Source organism: Chamaea fasciata, unplaced genomic scaffold (assembly GCF_029207755.1).
Source record: "Chamaea fasciata isolate MVZ Bird 193981 ecotype frontalis unplaced genomic scaffold, bChaFas1.0.hap1 SCAF_6, whole genome shotgun sequence".
NCBI classification, from domain to species: Eukaryota; Metazoa; Chordata; class Aves; order Passeriformes; family Sylviidae; genus Chamaea; species Chamaea fasciata.
Window position 1 is genome coordinate 59,976,744 of NW_027094091.1, and position 19,460 is coordinate 59,996,203.

At 40.1% G+C, this 19,460-nt stretch overlaps 1 protein-coding gene across 8 annotated transcripts in view; it reads left to right on the top strand.

Moving 5' to 3' along the window:
- SLC10A7 (solute carrier family 10 member 7) overlaps positions 1-19,460 on the top strand; it is a 138,982-nt gene that overhangs the window by 109,318 nt on the left and 10,204 nt on the right. For 5 of the 8 annotated variants that reach the window (XM_066186519.1, XM_066186520.1, XM_066186522.1 and 2 more), the window contains exons 8-10: positions 3,491-3,656; positions 6,595-6,646; positions 8,211-8,284. In XM_066186519.1, the coding sequence (XP_066042616.1) occupies positions 3,491-3,656; positions 6,595-6,646; positions 8,211-8,284 (292 nt within the window). Of the gene's footprint in view, positions 1-3,490; positions 3,657-4,249; positions 4,877-6,594; positions 6,647-8,210; positions 8,285-9,477; positions 10,019-10,099; positions 10,200-19,460 lie in introns of those variants that run through there. The other 3 variants (XM_066186524.1, XM_066186525.1, XM_066186526.1) reach the window with 3 other exon arrangements.

The following is a 19,460-nucleotide window of genomic DNA, read 5'->3' on the forward strand; positions in this document are numbered from 1 at the left end:
ATTTGAGCAGTGAGCCCGTTTGCTTTTGGGAGGTTGGTGTTTAGACAAGGAGGTTATGGCAGGATACAGAGCAGTCTGTAGGAAAAATACTGTGGATATAACTATTCTGGTAGAAGAACTAAATTGAAATGGGGACACTACTGTTAATTCAAGTGTAATTACATTTCTTTGTTGTTAAAAATTAAATCCTGGGCAAGAGGAAAGTTTGAGCCTGAAACTGTGTTTTGAAGCAAATTTGAGCTGATGCCTTTCTAAAACCTTTGGAGATTGCCAGAATGTAGTCTTCAGGAGCTGGTTGCCTGCTGGACACATTTATGTTCTTTTATTGTCTAACTTTTCTGTGAGTTTATCAGCATCTTTCATCATGCAGGTTATTTATAAAATATCACCTACCATGAACTTTTGCTTCTCTCCCGCTGTTTTCTCCATTAAATTGTAGTTTGAAGGAAGGATTCACCTTCATGTTCTTTCATGTGCAACCTCTGGGTCAGCCTTTCCCTGCTCTTTGGGACTGGCATTTGAATCTGCGTGAAAATCTTTACAGTGCATCACAGCTGAGCTCAGCCTTGGCCGGGGATGGATCCATCTTGCAGCTGATTGGCGCTGGCTCCATCAGTCACTAAGGAAGCTTCTGGCAGCTTCTCCCAGAAGCCATCCCTGTTGCCTGCTCTGCTACCAAACCTTGCCACAAAACCCAACACATCCCCTTTTTGTTCTTTTCCATCAGTGTGATGCATCTGTTTTGGATACCAGTGGTTCATATTAACATTCAAAGCTGACTGTGTTAGCTTTCACTGCATTTCAGACAAATGAAGCTTTAGTATCTCAGCCCCAGCCCTGAATGCGTTGTTGTCTTTATTGTTTTTGTGGCATTTATCTTTATTTCGCTACAAATAGTCACAATTTTGGTTTTTGTAGTTCCATGTTTACCCTGAAAAGTTATAGAATTGGGTTAAGAATTAAAAAGCTTTCAAAGCATCGTTGTCCTGAAGCAACTCTGCCAGGCATGAATAACAAATGGATTGTTTTTCAGTCAAAGTGAATCAGCTGACATGAGCTTCTGTAGGGTTATATTTCTCCCCTCAAGTTATACAAGAATTTAGGTTACCTCATCAGTGATTATAGGCTGAATTGACCTCTGAAATTAGAGACCATGTTGAACCTTGTGAGAAGATCAAAATGTAAGGGATGCTGTGTTAGAGAAGATGTATTTTGTCTGTGTTTTGTGCACATGTAGCATGATACTGGGTTGATTAGATGATTTCCTGGAGCTACAATTTAGTTCTTCAGGGTCTGACTATGTAATTTTTTTTTTAAATACACTGTGCAGTAAGAAGTTGTACTGGTATTTATGGTTGTTGAGTCACAAAAATTCCAGGCTAGGTGGAGGTGGATATTTAAAGAAGGTATCACTCAATTAAAGATTATGAGGAAATAATTGCAGTTTCATTTTTTTAATTTTTTTTTTATTTCTTTTATGTCAGTCAAGGATAAATATGTATATTATGTTATTATTGTCATGTCTGTTATAATTAGAACCTGAAAAAGCGCAGGGGTTATAGTTTTTGTATTAAATACTTCTACTAGAAATTGTACTGTGGCATAATGAACCATCACTTTACTTTTTCAACATCTCGTTACTTTCAGTATAAATCTTCTGGAAAGACCATAAATTAATAGATGGCCTTAAGTAGTTTTTCTTCTTCCCCAATGTGACAATTTAAAGGATAATAGGATTTTTTTTAAAACTTTCTTTAAAAAACCCACTCACTTTAGAAGTGAAAGACTTTGCTTTTTGCTTCTGATAATTAGAGTCCCAAATTTGCTCAGACTTTTACTAATCTGAACTTCCTATTAGAAGTCTTTCACATTGCACCCTGCATGTCTTCCCTTTCTTGTGTCTCATCAAGGCAGTGTCTTATTCCTACCCAGTAGCTGAAGGTGCACCAGTGGAGGCTCTTTCAGAAGTCTGACCTTACATTTTTTGTTATTTTCTCTCTTTAACATCTGGCAGGTGTGATATTTTAAAGTTCCGTTTTTTCGCCGAGGCGTTGAGCATTCCATTAGATATTTTCCTGCAAATTTGTTATTTTTCATCAGCAGGAAGCCCCCAAGTGCTGGTTGGTGAGTGCTGATCTTCAGCCTGCTCAGCTTGGCATGAAGCCCACGTGCCAAAGTTTTAGTGTGTACCCTGATGGAGTCTCATTGCTGTGATGACTGGGATAGCTGCTCCCAGGACTTCCCTGCTGAGAGGCTTACAAACAAGCCAGGAAAGCAGTGAGGAAAACTGAGAGCAACTTGATCCCCTGGCTTTGGCATTTGTTATGTGAAAGGGTCCTCTGGTAGCATTGGTGATGATGCCTTGATATTAATCTTGAATACCTCTAAGATTTTCTGCGTTATTAAACCAGCGGTGGTGATGTTTGCTAATGGCACCACTAAGGGAAGGTCACGAGACACCTTTGGAGCCAAGTGCTTCAGGATCCCAGGCTCTGATTTCCAAAAGAGCGTGGTAACAGTGAACATCAGGAGGCCTCAGGAGAAATTAGGCAAGATAATGCGATTGCTGAAAAATTAACACAAGTTGCAGCTGTATGATAAAAGCTTTAAAAAGTTTTTTCAAACCATATAAAGTAAACAGAAAAACTAAAAGCGACTCCCCGGGCAGGACTAAAATAGATGCATTGTATCTGCTGAGGCTTAGCGCTGTGGTATCAGCATAATTTGAAAGTTGAGAGGTTGCTTTAAAATTTATAGTAGTTTCTAAAAAATTCTTGAAAAACTGCTTCATATTCCGTTTCCTGAAAGTGCAAAAGTTCCGCTAAGTACAGTAGGTTTCCTTGTTTTCATGTGTTAATTCTGGTATTCTAAAAGCGTGCAAATGGCATTTGTCTTTGGATTTACAAAAACTCCAGATATTCAGAGTTTGAATTATTTAAACTCCCACAACACATGCACTTTTGCTTTTCAAGCTTGAGTTATAATTTAATTAAAAACTTCTGGTGCATCGCTAGCTATTTAAATATTAAAATGTTCCATGGATCACTTTCGATTATCTACCGTCATGAAATTCCTGAAGATGTCAGATTTTTAAGATTCCCAAAGTTGCACTTGGAATTGTCTGTTGATGCAAAGGGGACTGTGATAATTACATACATCCATTAGTATCAGCAGAGGAGATAAACTTTGGGGAGGCTTAATGGGCATGTCTCAGTGACAGCTAGCAAAGAACATTTGGCATGATTAAGGATGGATTTGAATGTACTTGAAAATATACTCTCATTATGGACGCCCAGTGGAAGTTGCACTACAAATGTTAAATTCCCCAGAAGAAGAGTTGTGTGGCAGGGAAGCTTTGAAATCCACTGTGGCCGTCATCCAAATTACTCTCTTCTCTTTGTGTCTTTCCGCTGTCAGATTCACTTTGTGATGCCCAACTTGGCTCCCTGCATCTTTGAAAAGAGGCAACCTGTTGGTTTCTGTGTTTCAGATTGTCCGAAGATACATCAAGGACTGGCTTGAAAGGAAGAAGCCTCCATTTGGTGCTATCAGCAGCTGTGTGCTCCTGATGATCATCTACACAACCTTCTGCGATACTTTCGCCAATCCAAATATCGACCTGGATAAATTTAGCTTGATTATAGTCGTGTTCATAAGTAAGTTCAGCCCTAAAATGACTCTTTTTTTTTTGCGTGTTTCAGGTCTGTAACAAGCTACATGTAGTGGGGGAGCTGGGGTGGGGGAGTGGTATTGGCATGGTGTTAGAACTTCTGAAGCATCTAGTAAACCAGATTGCCAAACTTCTTAGGAGCTGCATGCATTTCGGGGGGTCAAGTAAGCTTTTAGAAGGGAATGAACCCTGCTATTTAGGTGTGCCTGAGGTTGCTCTGTGGCCCTTCCTCTCTGAAAGGGCATAGTAGTACTTTAGAAGCATTTACTGGCTTTCTGGTTTTGGCTTCTTTGTAATTAAACAGCTCTAAAATACACAGATGGCACGTTCCAAACAGCAAGGCAAGATTTGGGGTTGAGCTGCTACTCAGAAGCGCAGTTATAATTTTTAAACTGTTCCTCCTTAGCATATTATAAACCTAGAAACTAGTTGGCAGTTTGAATGTGTTGATCTGTTTCTGTGGATGAGCACATTTCTTAGAGTTTGTTTTAGAAGCACTCAAGTCATTCAGCCTTAAATAACATCCATGTGAGAATAGGCTGCTGGTATCCTTGCCATCAGCTGGAAACATTCTTGCAGATCCCTCCCTCCCAGGGAAAGACAGTGCTGTACGGGCACCGTCTCCTCTCCCAGCAGGGAATTCCCAGCTTGCTTCAGACTGTCCACAGACGGGAGTTTCAATTTGCATGGAGGAGAGGTAACTACAGTATACTTCAGCATAAATCACATCTCATATTCTAAAACTGTTAGATTTCAAGGAATCAGTCCATCACCTGCTTTGAGGTGTGTGTCTGCATGTGCTTCTGTCTAATAAAAATCATGTATCTTCTACAAATCTGACCTCTACCAAAGCCAGTAGGAAACTTGCCCCTGCCCTTTGTGTATCAGATCCTAATTCTGTCCTATTTGTGGCGTTTTTTTGGATTATGAAACACTATACCTGTGTCAAATAATACATGTAATTCTAAATGGTACTATATCAATGTTTTATTCTGAAAGCAAAGAAGTAGGGGGCAATGCTATGGAGCTTTTTTTTGAAATGGAATAAACACTTCTTTGCACTGGCACCCAAGAAGTATCTTGCATTTAAATCAGTGCAGAGTTTTCAGCAAAAAAGAATGGTACAGAGATTTTTCTCCTTGGACTTAACATGCAGAGAAACTCAGAATGAAGTAATTTTGTGTTACTCTGCCGACTACTACTTTGGGGGGGAAAAAATTCTTTTTTATTTAAAAAAGGCGTTTTCTTCCCAGAATAGCCGATGTACAGCGTTTGCCTCTGTTGCCTTGCTTGGCCTTTATTTCTCTTCAAGACAACTCTGTACTTGTGCCATGCAGAATGAAATGCACCATTTGCTGTGGAATACACTGAAAATCCTATCTACGTGTTCATTGCCAGTGTGCATAACTGGAATTTCTTAGTAAGAGCATTAACATAAGCATTGGAACTGCTTGGAATATATTGGACAACTGCTTGGGGTTTTTTTCCTGGAATATTTATAAAACCAAGAACCAAGGAAGTTTTAGAGATGGGTATGCATGTTGCATTCCAGAAAATGTTTCTGTATCACCATTGGATGTGTTGGGTGGATGCTTGTATTGTGTTACACCAGGAAGTGAAATTAGCACGAGAAGTTTGAGGTGAAACTGAGTTTGTTATTCTGCTGATTAATGTTTTTATGTAATTTTTATGCTAATATTCTAGCCGTGGCAAAATATTCACAAGGAATAATTGGTAGCAACACATGCTTATTGCTTTACAGAATTATGTGTAATAGGGGATTGGTTTTTTCTGTGCATATTAAATTATTGTACTTAGTTGGAGAAAAATTGTGATTCAGGAACAATGGATTGCTCCCTTAGTTCACGAAGGAGGAATTAAGTGCATGCTGAGGTGACATTTATACATTCTAGGAAATGTATGTAGGAGAATAGAAAATGTCACTGGTAATAGCTAATATCCCTGCCATGTTTCCCAGCTGTAAACTGAGGTCAAAATCAAATGCATTGTCTTGACTTGCACTGCCCTATGGGGCATGTCATGTCAGCCTTATTGCATTCACAAGTTTTGCAAGGAATAGGGAGAGGACCCACCCCAGATTCTGCTGCAAGTAAAATCCTTTCTCCCCAAATCCACAAACTCAGAAAAGGCCTGTGCAGGTCACGGGGTCTCTCCTCCAGCCTTGTGGGGAGTCCCCGTGCTCTGGGGTGACATTTGGTCTCTGCAGCTACTCATGGGAGCCACTGGCTTCTCCTGGTATCTCTGCAGTCCAAGGGAGGGCTCTGTGCCCCCCAGAGCCCCTGTGGGTGTCAGCAGAGCTGGCAGACAGAAGAGCTCCCCTTGGGATGCTCACAACTCCCTGCATTTACAGAGCTGACTGAGCTTGAAGGAAGTGTCTGACACACACTGCCCAGCCCAGGAATTAGCCTTTGTCTCAGAGAGAATTCGAACATCTATGATGATCTTCTCTTCCTCTCCCCATGAATGATCATGATTGATATACCCAGGGCTGGGAATATTTATTTGGATCGTTCTTACACACTGTGCTTTCTCCTGCAAAATACCAAGTCTAAATGCCCAGCAACCAGAGCACGTCTGACAGATTTTATGTTGTCAACCCAATAAGCAAAAGTTGTACAAAGAGGCGTGCAGCCTATGCCCAATTTCCTGCCGTTCATCGTGTCAAGAAATACTTGATTCAGAGGAGTTACCCAGGAAGAACTTGTGCAGCCATAACATTAATTCGAGCTTCCCTGGATAGAATGATCTGTATTGTTCTTCCAGGCAGTCTTTAAAGGTTGTCTGTCAATGGATTTCTCTGGCTAGACTTGGTCCAGCCTTGTTTCTGGCCTGTAGTATGGGAACAAAAGGCATAGACATGGTAATTTCTATTGTGGTCTAATTTTAGCTTGTTTCTCTTTCAGTATTTTCTGTTCAGATGAGCTTCATGTTTTTGACTTTCCTCTTCTCCACAAGGTAATTTTATGTGCCTAATCACAACCTTTGAATATTTCTTTTGTGTGATATCTTTGGTTTGGGTGACAAAGTTTATGCAAATGTGTAAAGGCAGGTTTCTGAATAGGGGTGACCTCATTTTGGTATTTCGTATTGTCCTTACTGCATTTTCTCTGTTAGAGTTTCATAGGCTAAGAGAGCAGGACCTGAATTCTGTCCTTTCTTGTGTGTTAATTACAGAGTTGTTAAATCTCAATCAATCACTGCTATACCTCATCCACTGAAAAAAATGGATTTGCACAGATGTCACTGGAGGTATAATTTGCCCTGCAGACATGCTGATGACATATGAGAGAGAGAACTCAGTTTGACTTTTTACATTTCAAGATATATTTGCTGGGCTGCAATTCGCTCCTCTCTGTATATGTCAAATTTGCTACATTTATATGGTGATTCTTAAAAGACAGTTGTCCTGAACTAATGTTTGGTAGAGCATTTGGTTTTTTGTTGTTTTTGTTTGGTTTTTTGGTGTTTTTTTTTTTCTTTTTTAAAATATCAACCAGGAAGGACAGTTGTACATTCACTTCTCAAAAACTAGTACTGTGAGAATGGTGTTAGCCAGTGGCTCAGGGCATCAGTGGTGCTGGTTGGAGTAGCCACAGCTGTCCTCTCACTCAGGCTTACTGGAGGATTTGTTTTAGCAGCACTCTGCTGAAAGGGGAGTGCCACAATACAGCAGACTCCAGGCATATGCTTTATATAAATTATATAATATCCATAAGGGAGAATCATGAAGAAGGGTACAGTGTCTTAGAGTTACTTAGGCTTTTTTCAGTGCCACAAGAAAATTTCTCTGTGACAAGATCATATCCTGGCCTTAAAAGGCATTTTTTAAATAACTTCTGAACTGCTAGACCTAACCTGGGGGGAAGATATGCCCCCACTGTGAAATCTAAAATGCCTTAAACAGCAACCAACTCAGTATGGTGAAGATTTACAACCTCATGGAATTATTTCTAATTTGGACCAAAGGGTGATTCATTGGCCAGTCATATCTCTCTCTCAATGTATATATGTTATTTTCACACCCCTCCTGGCCTTAGTCCCAGTGTTTAAACCCTCAGTTAGTTTTTCTCTGAAGTAGAAACTAACTCCTTAGTGTAGACTCAATATATTGCCCAAACTGAGCATTTTTGTTACTGTTCCATACTAGGAAAAGAAATCATGGGTCATTCTCTCTTCTTTTGTGGAGGCAAGCAGCCCTTGCTGTGATATTTTTGCTTGTTTGACAAAATAAACTTGGCTGGAATAAAGTTGTGTCCTACACACCATGTCTTCAAAATTCCTATCCTTCACATGGGAGTGTAATCATTAGAGGGCTTGCCACAACAGAGAGAGTTCTGCTAAAAAAAAAAAAAAAATAAATCAGACACTACTGTTCATTTATGGGTGGAATTATTTCTATCACTAGACTGATCAAAGTGATGTGAACGTGTATATGGATCCTCAAAGTAATAAATTTGATAGATGCTGTTTTAAGAAGGTGTTTGCTATCAGAGGTTATTAAAACTCTTTTGTTTTGTAGGAATAACTCTACTTTCACACCAGCAGACACAGTGGCTATTGTCTTCTGTTCCACACACAAATCCCTCACCCTGGGTAAGTCAGGAGATGAGCTTGTAAGCAAAACAACCGTAACATTCATGCCTTGCTGTGTTGAAAAAATAAATTGGTTTGGTTGCTGTTTTTTCTGCTTAAATGGTTTTGGGTTTAGTGTGACAAGTACTGCTACCAGAATGATACTAATAGTAGGATAATATTCTTGCACAGATGAAATAAATGCTTCCTACAGGGCAGAGCACACAGTCTTCTCAGCTGAAATTTTAGTAGTTGTTGAGTGAGACCACCTGATTTGTGGCAAGCTGGATTTTTCTTTCTGTTCTCATTCTGTTCTGTTGCCTAATCCAATGCTGATAAAATTTCAGGTTTGTTTCTGAAGAGATTGCGAGGTGTATCTGCCCAGTTTGACTGTAAAATCTTATATCTATAAGCTGGGATGTACAAGTGAATATCGAAGGACACAGTATATTCAGAAATCACAAATAGAAAATAACTCTTTTCCTTAACATGAGCAAAATGTATGTGTTGAAGTCTACAGTTACTTTGGATAGCTTTATTTCTTGGAATTCATGTATCAAAACATCACAGAAGTATTTGTCACTTATGACCCCAAAGTGATTATAGAATGTTCTGATGGGTATTCACAAAATACTGGTAAATCAGAAAAGCTTACCATTTGCTTCTGGTTCATCTGTTATATTCAGTCAGGGACACAACGGGACTGTTTTCAGATTATAAAAACAGATGTTTGGTAAAGCATATATGACTGAATATCTGACTCTTGAAAAGAGTTTATCTGTGAAAGAGGAACACACCTAGTGTCAGTAACAAAGGTAAGAACTCAGCCTGAAACAGGGGAAGAACAAGCTGGGACTTAAATGTTTTCCAAGTCGGTTTGATAGAGCAAAACTCACCTCAGGGTTCTTCACCTGGCTTCAGCCGGGACTGTGCTGCAGAACTGTTAGCAAGTGCCTTTGAAAGTCTGTGGGAAGTGGAGGAGTTCCTGGAAGACAAGGAAAAGTCAAATAAAATGTCTCTTTTTACAGTGGAAATGAGAAAGAGATGAGGAATTATAGATCAGTGAGTTTTAACTTTATTTTGTAGAATACTACTGAACCAAGTCATTGGATAAATTATTTTAACAGTGTAGGAAGAACAAGGAAATGAGTAACAGCCCCATTGCTTTGTCAAATACACAGCATACTAAACTGACTTACCATCCTTTCAAACAGGGTCCTTTGGGTTGCAGAGAAGTAGCAAAAGTTGTGTGGCTTTAGAATGTTACGGCTTCTGATATTTGCACAATGTTTTGGGCTCCACAATTCAAAAATTACGTGGACTATCTGGAAAGAGATCAGAAGAGAGCGACATCAATGATCACAGACCTTAAAAACGTGACCCTAGGTAGATTGAAGCACTTGGGATTGTTGAGAGAAGATAACTGAAATACTGCAGTGATCTTCAAATGCATGAAAGGTAGATGCAAGGAAGGAAGGAACTCTGTCACAGTGGACTTTGTAAAGGGAAGGACTTTGTTACAGTGATGATGATTTAAGCTAACAATCAGGGAAAACTGTCTAGTGTAAAACAGTTCAGCTTTGGAATATGTTGCCTATTGATGTCTTCAATCTCCTATCATTGTAGACAAGCCTCAGATGGGAGTTAAATAGCTGGAGTTGATCCTGCCTTGGAGCAGAACATAGATTAAATGACATTGGTCTTTTCCAGCCAAATGTTCTATGAAACTGAGTTTGGACTAATAAATGAGCATGTATTCAGGACAGTTACACTTGTGTTTGTAGAAAGCAACTGCACACATAAGTCATACCACACTGCTGTGCTTGCTGTTTGCAGGTGTGTGTGAACTTAGGGCACAACTGAGATACTACAGAAGAAAAGCTGGAGAAGCTGGTTGTGTTTAACAGCACAAATGTGCAAGTTTCCCCTTCTCTCCCTGGTGAGAATAGTTTTATATATGCTGTGTTGAATATTTCGGCCAGCTTGCCATGACACTGAGAAAATAAGCACAAAGCCTTTTTAAATATTTAAGTTCTAAAGGGGCTTGCCATCATCCTCCAAAAAATGAGGACTGTTCGTTTCTTTTACTCACTCTACCAAGCATCCAAGCTGCATGAGCAGCCTGTCTTGACCTGACTCTGTGCACACAGCTGAGTCAGTTCACTCTTCTTCTGCTACTACACTCTCAATTTTTTATTTTATTTTCTTTTTTAGAAGAATGTAGTTTGAGGTTCCTATCTCCCTTGACCTTTTGGCTCACATTTTCCCAATTTCAAGTTACTGCTTGTATTAGCATAGCCTCATGAGCCAGCTTTTGTATTCTGCAGCTTTCTTTGCCTGAGTACACTGGCAAAAATACCTTGGCCACATTGACTTCAAGGGCTCCTGCATCTTCTCCCCAGCCATAAATACCTTTTTTTCCCTAGTCCAGATATCCCATGTCTAAGTGTGCAGGTTGAAATGAAACAGGTCGATAGTGGAATGTTCTACTGTGGGGCTGTTTCTCAGCTGTAGACTGTTCTGTCTGTCAGCTTTGAGGCAGATTGCTTTCCAGTCATCCTGGGAGAGGGATGGGGCAATGCTCCTTTTGGCAGTCCCCTGGGAGCCTGTCCTTGGTAAGCCTGAAGTACCTGCTGTTTTTGTGTGCACCCCTGCTCCATGGGTGTCCAGGTGTGCCTGCTGTGTATCAGTTGCAGCTGGCTGAATTTGGGACCGTTGATATTTTATTCTGTTTGGTGTTAGTTCCAGATGACGTAGAACTGTATAAAAACAAATCTGTATGAAAATAAGTAGTATTGGGTTTTATAAAGCCAGGGTATGATGAGACATGCCCCTGAGCTGATGATGCAAACAGATGTGTTAACCAGAGCAGGCAGCATTCTTTCTTTCGCTGAAGGTGGTAGCAGAGTAGATCTAATTCCTTTTTAAGGGTTAAAATCTTAACCCTTAAAACACTTAAATCTTGACACTTAAATCTTAAGTCTTAGCAGAAACAAGACAAACACAGGCATTTTGCCCCTTACTCTTTTGCTGTTCTGGCACATTTCTGCTTGTCCATAGGTATTTGTTATAAGCCATGCAACGAGAGATCTTCTGCTTGCTTGTGGTGGAGAGAGCTTTTCCTTCTCCTTCTGTCACTGCAGTGCCTGAAAGCACAAACACGACTCATGCTCTCATTTCACACCCGTTGTGGAGCTCTGCTTTGTTTGTCTTCAAGATTCCAGTGTCAGTGTATAAATGACCCCCCAACACTTGTTCTTTCACTTTGAAAATGATTTCTCTCAGCTTGGCAGGTGAAACTCCAAATAGGTATGTCTGGCCCATTCCCTGGGGAGCTGAGAATGGCACCAACTAAAGTGGGAGAAGAGCTGACAGCTTTAAAGCTTTAGAAGTGGTAATAAGAGAGGCATGAGAAGACTTCTGTAAGTCACTTTCTCCCACACCATATTATGAAACCAACTAATTCCCATGCAGTGCATGCTCATGAGGCCAACTGCCACTTCCACTGTTGCATCCATGAATAAGTTCTTGCTCTGTACGGAGATGAGTGCTGTTCCCATATGCTGGGTTTTATTTTGTAGACAGAACAGTTGACACACTTTTTGTCTCAAAGATCAGAGTGCAGGGCGTGTTTGTGTAAGGACAAATTACACAGGCTAGGTGCCTTTGTGTTCCTTAGTTGGGAGCACAAGCTGGTACCTCTGCATAGAGGTGGGGTTTGAATTCAGGCCATCACACAAGCAGAAAAAAGCAATGTTTATTTGCATTTCACCTAATGAGTGAGGCAGGATATAAACTTGCAAGGAAGCCAAGATAAATATAGTATCCACAATGGCCTCTGGCATTTTCACCCCCGTGTTGTTCCCTTTCTCTCCTTCTCCCTGCTCACATATATGCATGGTACATGTGAGCACACACATATGCAGACATTTGATGCATGGCTTTTATTAGTGCATTTGCCATTGATTGATTAGTACTTAGTATTAGTACTTCTTCTATTGATTGATTGCAGATGAAGTGACTATTTGACCTTTAATTATGAGCCTTGCTATTGAAAATGACATTGAGCTATGGCTTCACATAATCCATCTGGAAAGCCCGACATGATGCCATTCCCTGGAGTTCATTCAGCGAGAAGAGAAGAGGCCTCAAGGAAGTGCAAAGCTATCACTGTAGCTCATTTAAAAAAATACTGCAGTTGTTGCTTGCACTTGCACAAAAGTTGCAGCCAAATACAGAATGTTATTTTATTTTTTTCAGAGTGAATTCCTACCTAGAAGTTACAATTCTGAAAGGAAAATTCAGGATTGTCAGAAAATGTATGTTTGCTTTAATTCTTGGTATTTACTATGTAAAGATTATTTTATCAGTAAAAGATCAAAGTACTGTTGCCTATTTTGGCTACCTCAAGGGCAAATATTGGTACTGGAGGTATGATGAACAGCAGACTGGTAAAACAAAACAGCAAAAATAACCCTACCTAGTAGTAAGATCAGGGTGTTGTTTGTGATGGAGGATGTATTTTTCCTCATTAGGATTCAGCAATGTAGCAGTTCTCTCACCATGAAGCCCTTCAAGTAATACAATCAAAGTTTCTAGCCTACCAAATACTTTCAGGCAAGAATAGAGTTCATTCTAGAAATAAATGCCGAAACACCAACTTTCTTTTGGCTCGTTTTAATTTAATTTAAATTTATTTTTTAAATACTCAGCTTTTTACTGCTCAAGTATTTGAGCAATGGCCTGTACTTGAACAATTCTTACAAGCCTGATGTAGTGCACAAGTAGATTCAGAGGAGAATGTCTGTGAGGGGCTCATCCAGGCTGTGGATTAATCAGCCCATGCCTTCCCCCGAGCTCCCCAGCTGCACAGTGGGACAGAGGGCATCATGCTCACATATAGCTCCAATCTGCTTCCAGCTATCTATAGTTTTCTATCGTGCTTTCTACAGATATCACCTCATAAGACTTTTCAAGATAAATAATATACTGAAATGCTGTAGTAGTCCATTGTAGATTCTTTTTATTGTATGGTGATAATCACTTTTCTCCTTTAAACAGAAAAATGCTAAAGTGTTCTAACTTGTGCTAAGATAAAAGGTGGATGATTTTGAAAAGGAGGCATCTCTTAATCATTCTGTAATAGAAAGGTAAGATGGCAGGATCATGTGTGTTGCCCTAAGCAAGTATTCAGGCTATTCTCTGGTATTTTTGGAGTGTAGAGGCTTTTCTCTGCTCCTGGCAGAGAACTTTCCTCTAAGGCAGTTATTCATCAAGGTCCTCTGCCTTTCACATAAAGATATAGAAAATAACTCTGGTTAACTACCCTCTGAAAGTTTCCAAGAGTAAGACTTTTGATGCTGTTTTTTACCTTCAGAATTTTCCCATGAGTGTTGGACAGGAGACGTTACTGCATCCTGTCATACTTCTTGGTGATGGTAGTTCTTGCATTTGCATTTGTATCTTTTACAGGCTTTTAGTCTCATTCCTTCCCCAGGTGTCTGATAGGGTAAGTAAAATGTAAGTAAAAATGATCTGGCTACTCCTCTGCCTAGAACTGTGGGTGCTGTCCCTCAGGGCAGAAGGGAAGCTGATGGGAGGAGAATGCTTCAAAGAATGAGTGTCTTCTAAAGGCTGTGTCTGGACCCCTCATTGCTGCTGTTAGGAACTCTCTCATTTCTGCTTCTGAGATCCCTCAGGAGTAGGCTTAGTGACTGCTAGAACTTTTTTTAGGTTTTGATGCAGTGATTCTTTAGGCCAAAATGAAATATTTTTCTCATCACTTCAGTCTTTTCCCAGCATTTGCTTGGAAGGAACAGCAAGTTATTGTGTGTGCTTTTTCCTCAGCTCTGTGATTCTCCTCTCTGTCTCTGGAAAATAAGAACCAAGGGATTTGTGTTACATGAGATGGTAGTGGGGAGAACAGAAGCATCTTGATCTACTGCCCTTTTCTCCTGTTTGCATCTTTCTTTTGTAGGGAGGCGAGTTACGTTTCCTAGCTTGGCAGTCTTCTAGGGCCAACATTTGCTTCTTACCCACCCTATTATCAGTCAGGTTATCACCAAGAAACTGTCAGTCTTCTTTCTCAGCAGACCCCAAAAAATGCCTGGGAAATGCTGCTACCTATTTTCAGTACAGCTGCAAACCCATGTATATCTGATATATAAAATACAAGGTTTTATATAGATACGTTTATCTATATCAGAATATTAGCAAACTGAAATATAGACAGAAGATTTCTGTAACTGGGGATAGGGTGAGTGTTTCCTGCTTGCACACACCAGTCTCCGCAGGGTGAGATGCTATCTTGCACATGAAAGCATTTCTGCAATACTTACACTATCCCTCATGTGGAGGGACTATCTTCACAGGAAGTCAAACTGACAGTTTTGGGTAGCCTGTGGTCACTGGGATCATCTATGCCACAGCATCTCTCTTATTTTCTCTCGTTACTCATATGTGACTGGCCCCTGTTTGCCTCTTTCAGAGCAGAGCATCCCTGGGTCTGAACTTGGCAGAGGGAAATGTGCTGGCAAGCCAGTCTGACAGTAGGAAATGGCATAATCCAGTGAGTTATGGTGGTTTTTGGGCACAGAATACCTGGCTCTCCCTTGGTTTGATTTTTTTTAACCACAAGTATCACAATCTAGTACATTTAATCTGTTGCAGTTTAGTCAATTTTGACCTCTCTGTGATTCCAGAAGGGGAAATACTAGAGCAAATTAGGGAATCTCCTTTCCTTTCTGACCTGAAACATGTGTTTCTTTGATTAGACCTAGACTGTGGCAAGAAACTCTGTGCCAGCTCCCAGGGCTTCCTTTTCATCTGTATAGGTTTTCTATTAATATTTAGAAAGTTTGCCTGCAGCAGTACTAAAATGTGCATCAGAGGACAACAGTTGTTTACTGTGTTTGAACTGAAGAATCTCACCCAGGAGATCTCATTCACTTGAAGTTTACATCTCTCAATCTCGACTTGCAGAAAGAGATCGATGAATAACAATTGTCATTTCAGAGCTGCACCTCTCCAATTATTTATTTGGTTGTGTGTCTTTCCAGAAGCACACGTAATTGGATCAGACACTAAAAACCAGACTGCAGGTTTTTAATGACAGCAAGGTCATACCTCTTTATAATGAAATAAAAAAAAGTAAACACACATATCCGTCTGTAAAATGATAATGACACGGGAGCTCTGCCTTCCCACCTAAAACAGTTAAAGTTAATTTATCTACTTCAAGAAACTACATTATATTCAGCAGACAGCTGACAGGTTACCCTTGGGAAGATCCATGTTTGGACATGACTCAAGTTGGGGTTTTTTACCACCTCAAGCTGGCAGAGGCTACAAGTGTCACCCATACTAAAGCTGGCGACTGTTGAAGATGATGTTGAGTCTCCCTAAGAGAGTTGTATCTGCATTTGCTGCTCTCAGTGCACCTTCTGGCAGCCAGTCTGAGCTGCTCACTCCAGACGCTTCTAAAGCAGTGGGTGCAAACACGGGAGAAATCGACAGCAGCAGCGAAATCTAGAAATCTCCTATTTGCAGGATACTTTGGGAGTTTGGAACAGGGATCCAGCTCTAAAAGCTGCCATGACCACTGCAAGCACGTAACCCTATCCCCAGAGTTTTAGAATAGGAGATAGTATCCCATAGGATTTCAAGGTGTAGGGAGCTGTTTTCTTAAAATGCCTTCCCAAACGGAGCAGTAAGGTTTTCTGGCTTCATATATTCTTATTTTTTGGCTACAGAAATTAGATGAATAAAGGAAAAATTATAGGTTTTTCCTTTATGAAAAGAAAGGTTTTCCTTGTTTGCCATTTAGAATGAATTTGTGTATCATGTTTTCCTTTGCATCAAGGTTATAGGTGGAGAAAAGCTTTTTTTAAAAAAATCTGATGAAAAGACAGTATGAAATAGGTTGGAGCATAAACCTTTCCTGCCTGTGTTTACAAATATAATCAGAACTATTAAACATGTTTTCAATGTTTTTTTTTAAATAATATGTGTAGATAAATCTAGATAATCAAAACTTCAATACTGTGAAATCTTAGTCTCAGCAGTGTGTCGAAGGGCAGTAGTCTTCAAGGAAATCATCACATCTCAGCTCCCTGGCTTTAGGTTGCTTGTCCATCCCTTTGTCCAGAATTCCTTTCATTAGTAGGTTTCCTGTACTGAACCTCTAAAAAGGATTTTAAATTCTATTAATTTTAGCTTTGTAACTTAGTTATTGTTAGCAAATTTGCAATTCATTATCAATTTGCTGCCTGTGCTTTGAGTAGGGCATGTGTATGAAGAGTGAGCTGATATCCAAGCAATAAAAAAGCCCTGAAGTGTGAGTGTGGGTTTGCAACGTTGTAGGTCCACATTGTGATGCCAAATTAAGAGTAAGTCACATCTGAAAAATGACTTATGGTGGTTCAAATCATTCCTGAATTCCCTGTTAACTAATTCCTACCACCATATTGCCAGCCAGGTGGAGGTGTTCTGGAGTCTCAGGCACCAGTCTTCAGTTGTTGGTGTTAAATGTTTCATTGTTAGAGGCTGGTAAGATTGCCTATGCTGTTCATTAAACATCACTTCCAATCTGAATGCACCCGGTGAAACCCCAGAAACAGACAAACTGTACTTTCTTTCTCTTCCTCCCAGCTTTTGCAGTTTTATTTCCTTAAAACCTTGATAGTATCAAGATATGCTGTTCCCTAGTAACGGTACGTACACTGCACTTGAATTACTGTTTTCTGTGTGAGTGTAGTTACCTGAAGATAAAGAATGAGCAAAAGCATTCAAAGCATATTAGGTTTTTTCTTTTTTTTTTTTTTAATTCTTGTTAGAGTTACAGCAAAAGGAAAATCCTCTTCCTCATTATTTTCTCTTCCTCTTCATCCTTTACTTAAATATTAGAGCAGTCCAGTCTCTTATTACATAGCATAAATCCTTGAATCCCACAGAACTGTATGGCCAGTATGGGGCCACATCATTGATCAAGGGCAGAGCCTTTCCAGTAGTTCTAGTCCTGCAAAGAGGTAAATTAGTCAATGTAATGCAAGGGGATTATTCTTTCCCAAAGAGAGGGAAATGGTTTTGAAGATTAGGGTCCACACCTCCAAACTGAGTGAGGGCAGCCTCCATTTTGCAGTTTTCCCCTGCAGTTCTTCCAGAGTCTCTTAACATCCCACAGTCCCTTGTGTAATCTCCCCCTCTGATGTTTGTTTTTACCACTCCATGAGCCTGGTTTTTGCTTTCCATTACACTTGTCACTGACCTGAAATATGAAAACATACTGGAAAATAAAAATGTCTTTTTTTTTTTTCCCCCCTGAGAATGTTTTAGGCATGAGTCTTCTTCATACAGCATGTATGTGGGCAAAAGGGCACAATTCTCCCTGCAACGTAAGGTGATCTCACATTGAAAGGTGCTTTCTTTGGCTGGAACAGGAATACTCAAGAGCAAACACATGTTTGCATTTTTAGAGGTTGTCAGGTATCATTAATTATTCCCATACCTGAAAGAAATTGGTCCTTAGGGAAAAGCATTTAACTTGAATTCAGGGTGTGCTTTGGAGAGGGCATGGATGTAGGAAAAAGAAAACAGTGAATTTGTCAAAAGCATCTTCTTCTATCGTGATCTCAGTATGTCATAGCTCAGTCTGAACGAGGGCAAGAAACATCTATCCCTGGTTTGGCTTCATTGGGGACAGGCATAGTGTGTGACCTTCTGCTTCCTCAAAACTAACCACAGCCTGGGAAGAAACAGGGAAACCCTTAAGAAAGTTTTCAAGTGAGATGAGCCGTGTTGTGCTGTTCTGGCAGCTCTCTGCATGAGCAACTCTCTTCTAATCCTCTAAACTGGGGAATTTGTCCTGAATCTCACCAGCCCTTCCCACCACCGTGCAGTCACTGGGTTCCATGCAGAGCTCTTCTGAAACTTGGCAGTCAAATTTCAGGTGCTCATTTGGCTCTGTCTTTGCAGCCTGAGTTCAGAACCCCCCTGCTCTGGCAGCTTGGGAGAGGTTCAGTGCAGTATTATGCCCCTCTTTACAGGCCTTTTCTCAGATGAAAAAAAAAATAGCTGTTTGACCAGTAATGTTCCTTTCACATCAGTCCCTGAGAGGATCCTTCAGAAGGAGAGTAGCATGGAGAGCATCAGAGAAGCTACCATTGTACACTTGATTCATTTTGTGTATTACACTTGAAGATTATGGCAATTGAGAGTTCTCAAATGCATTGACAAGTGCAAGGAAGAGGTGAAAACTGAGAGGCTAAAGCTTTTCTTCCAAGTGTTTCCACTGCCTCTTAGTAAGGGTTCTTTGGCATTCTGATTCCTGAATGCCTGGTGGTTCCACAGCCCTAGGATGACCTCTTTGTTTTGCCCCAAATCTCCTTTCCTGAGAAGAAACGCCTCCAGTGTTTTGTGATGTGGAATGTGTTTCAGTAATGTAGGCAATCAGGGTTTAGGATAAATTGTTTGTTATGAAGACATTGAAGGGAAAAAACCTATACAGTGAAGTATGGAAGTAGAGCACTAGCAATAATTCTGCTTTGGGTGTGAGAGATAATGGCCTGTGTCTTGGTGGTAATAAAAATGTTCTATTAAGCTCTCTGAACCCACTGCAATGTGAGAGAAAACAGCAAATGATGAAACAGTGCTTTAAGGGGAGCTTACACATCCAGCGAGCATAAAATAAACATATTAAAATAGAAAAAACCACCCTGATTTCCAGTACTTATTGTTTTATCATTTCCATCATGGGTATAGGATAAAAGAAAACTCTTACTTGCTTGTTAGAAGAAGAAAGCTCCTACTTGAAGTTCTTGCTTGGCAGATGTCAGTTGAAAGCTCTGCTAAGGAATATGCTGCAATGTCAAACTCTGTTGGGTAATTTTAGACAAATGTGTCATGTGTGACATGGAAATATGGCATGCTGTACATTAGTGATTTCCCAAGTGTTTGGATCAGGTAGTAATGTGCTGAGAAAGTGCTCTTTATCTCTCCACACTGTGTACTTGTATAGCAGTGGGGAAAGGCTTTTGGTAGAAATTACTTTAGTCAGAAAAAGAATCCATTTACAATATGTGCCTTCTAACATCTTTCAGACAATGCATTGTATTAAAGAGGCATTTTTTGATTAATGTTTTATAAACATTTTTCAGCATGACAGCTTAAAGTCCCTGTAAAATTGTAAATGCGTGCATAG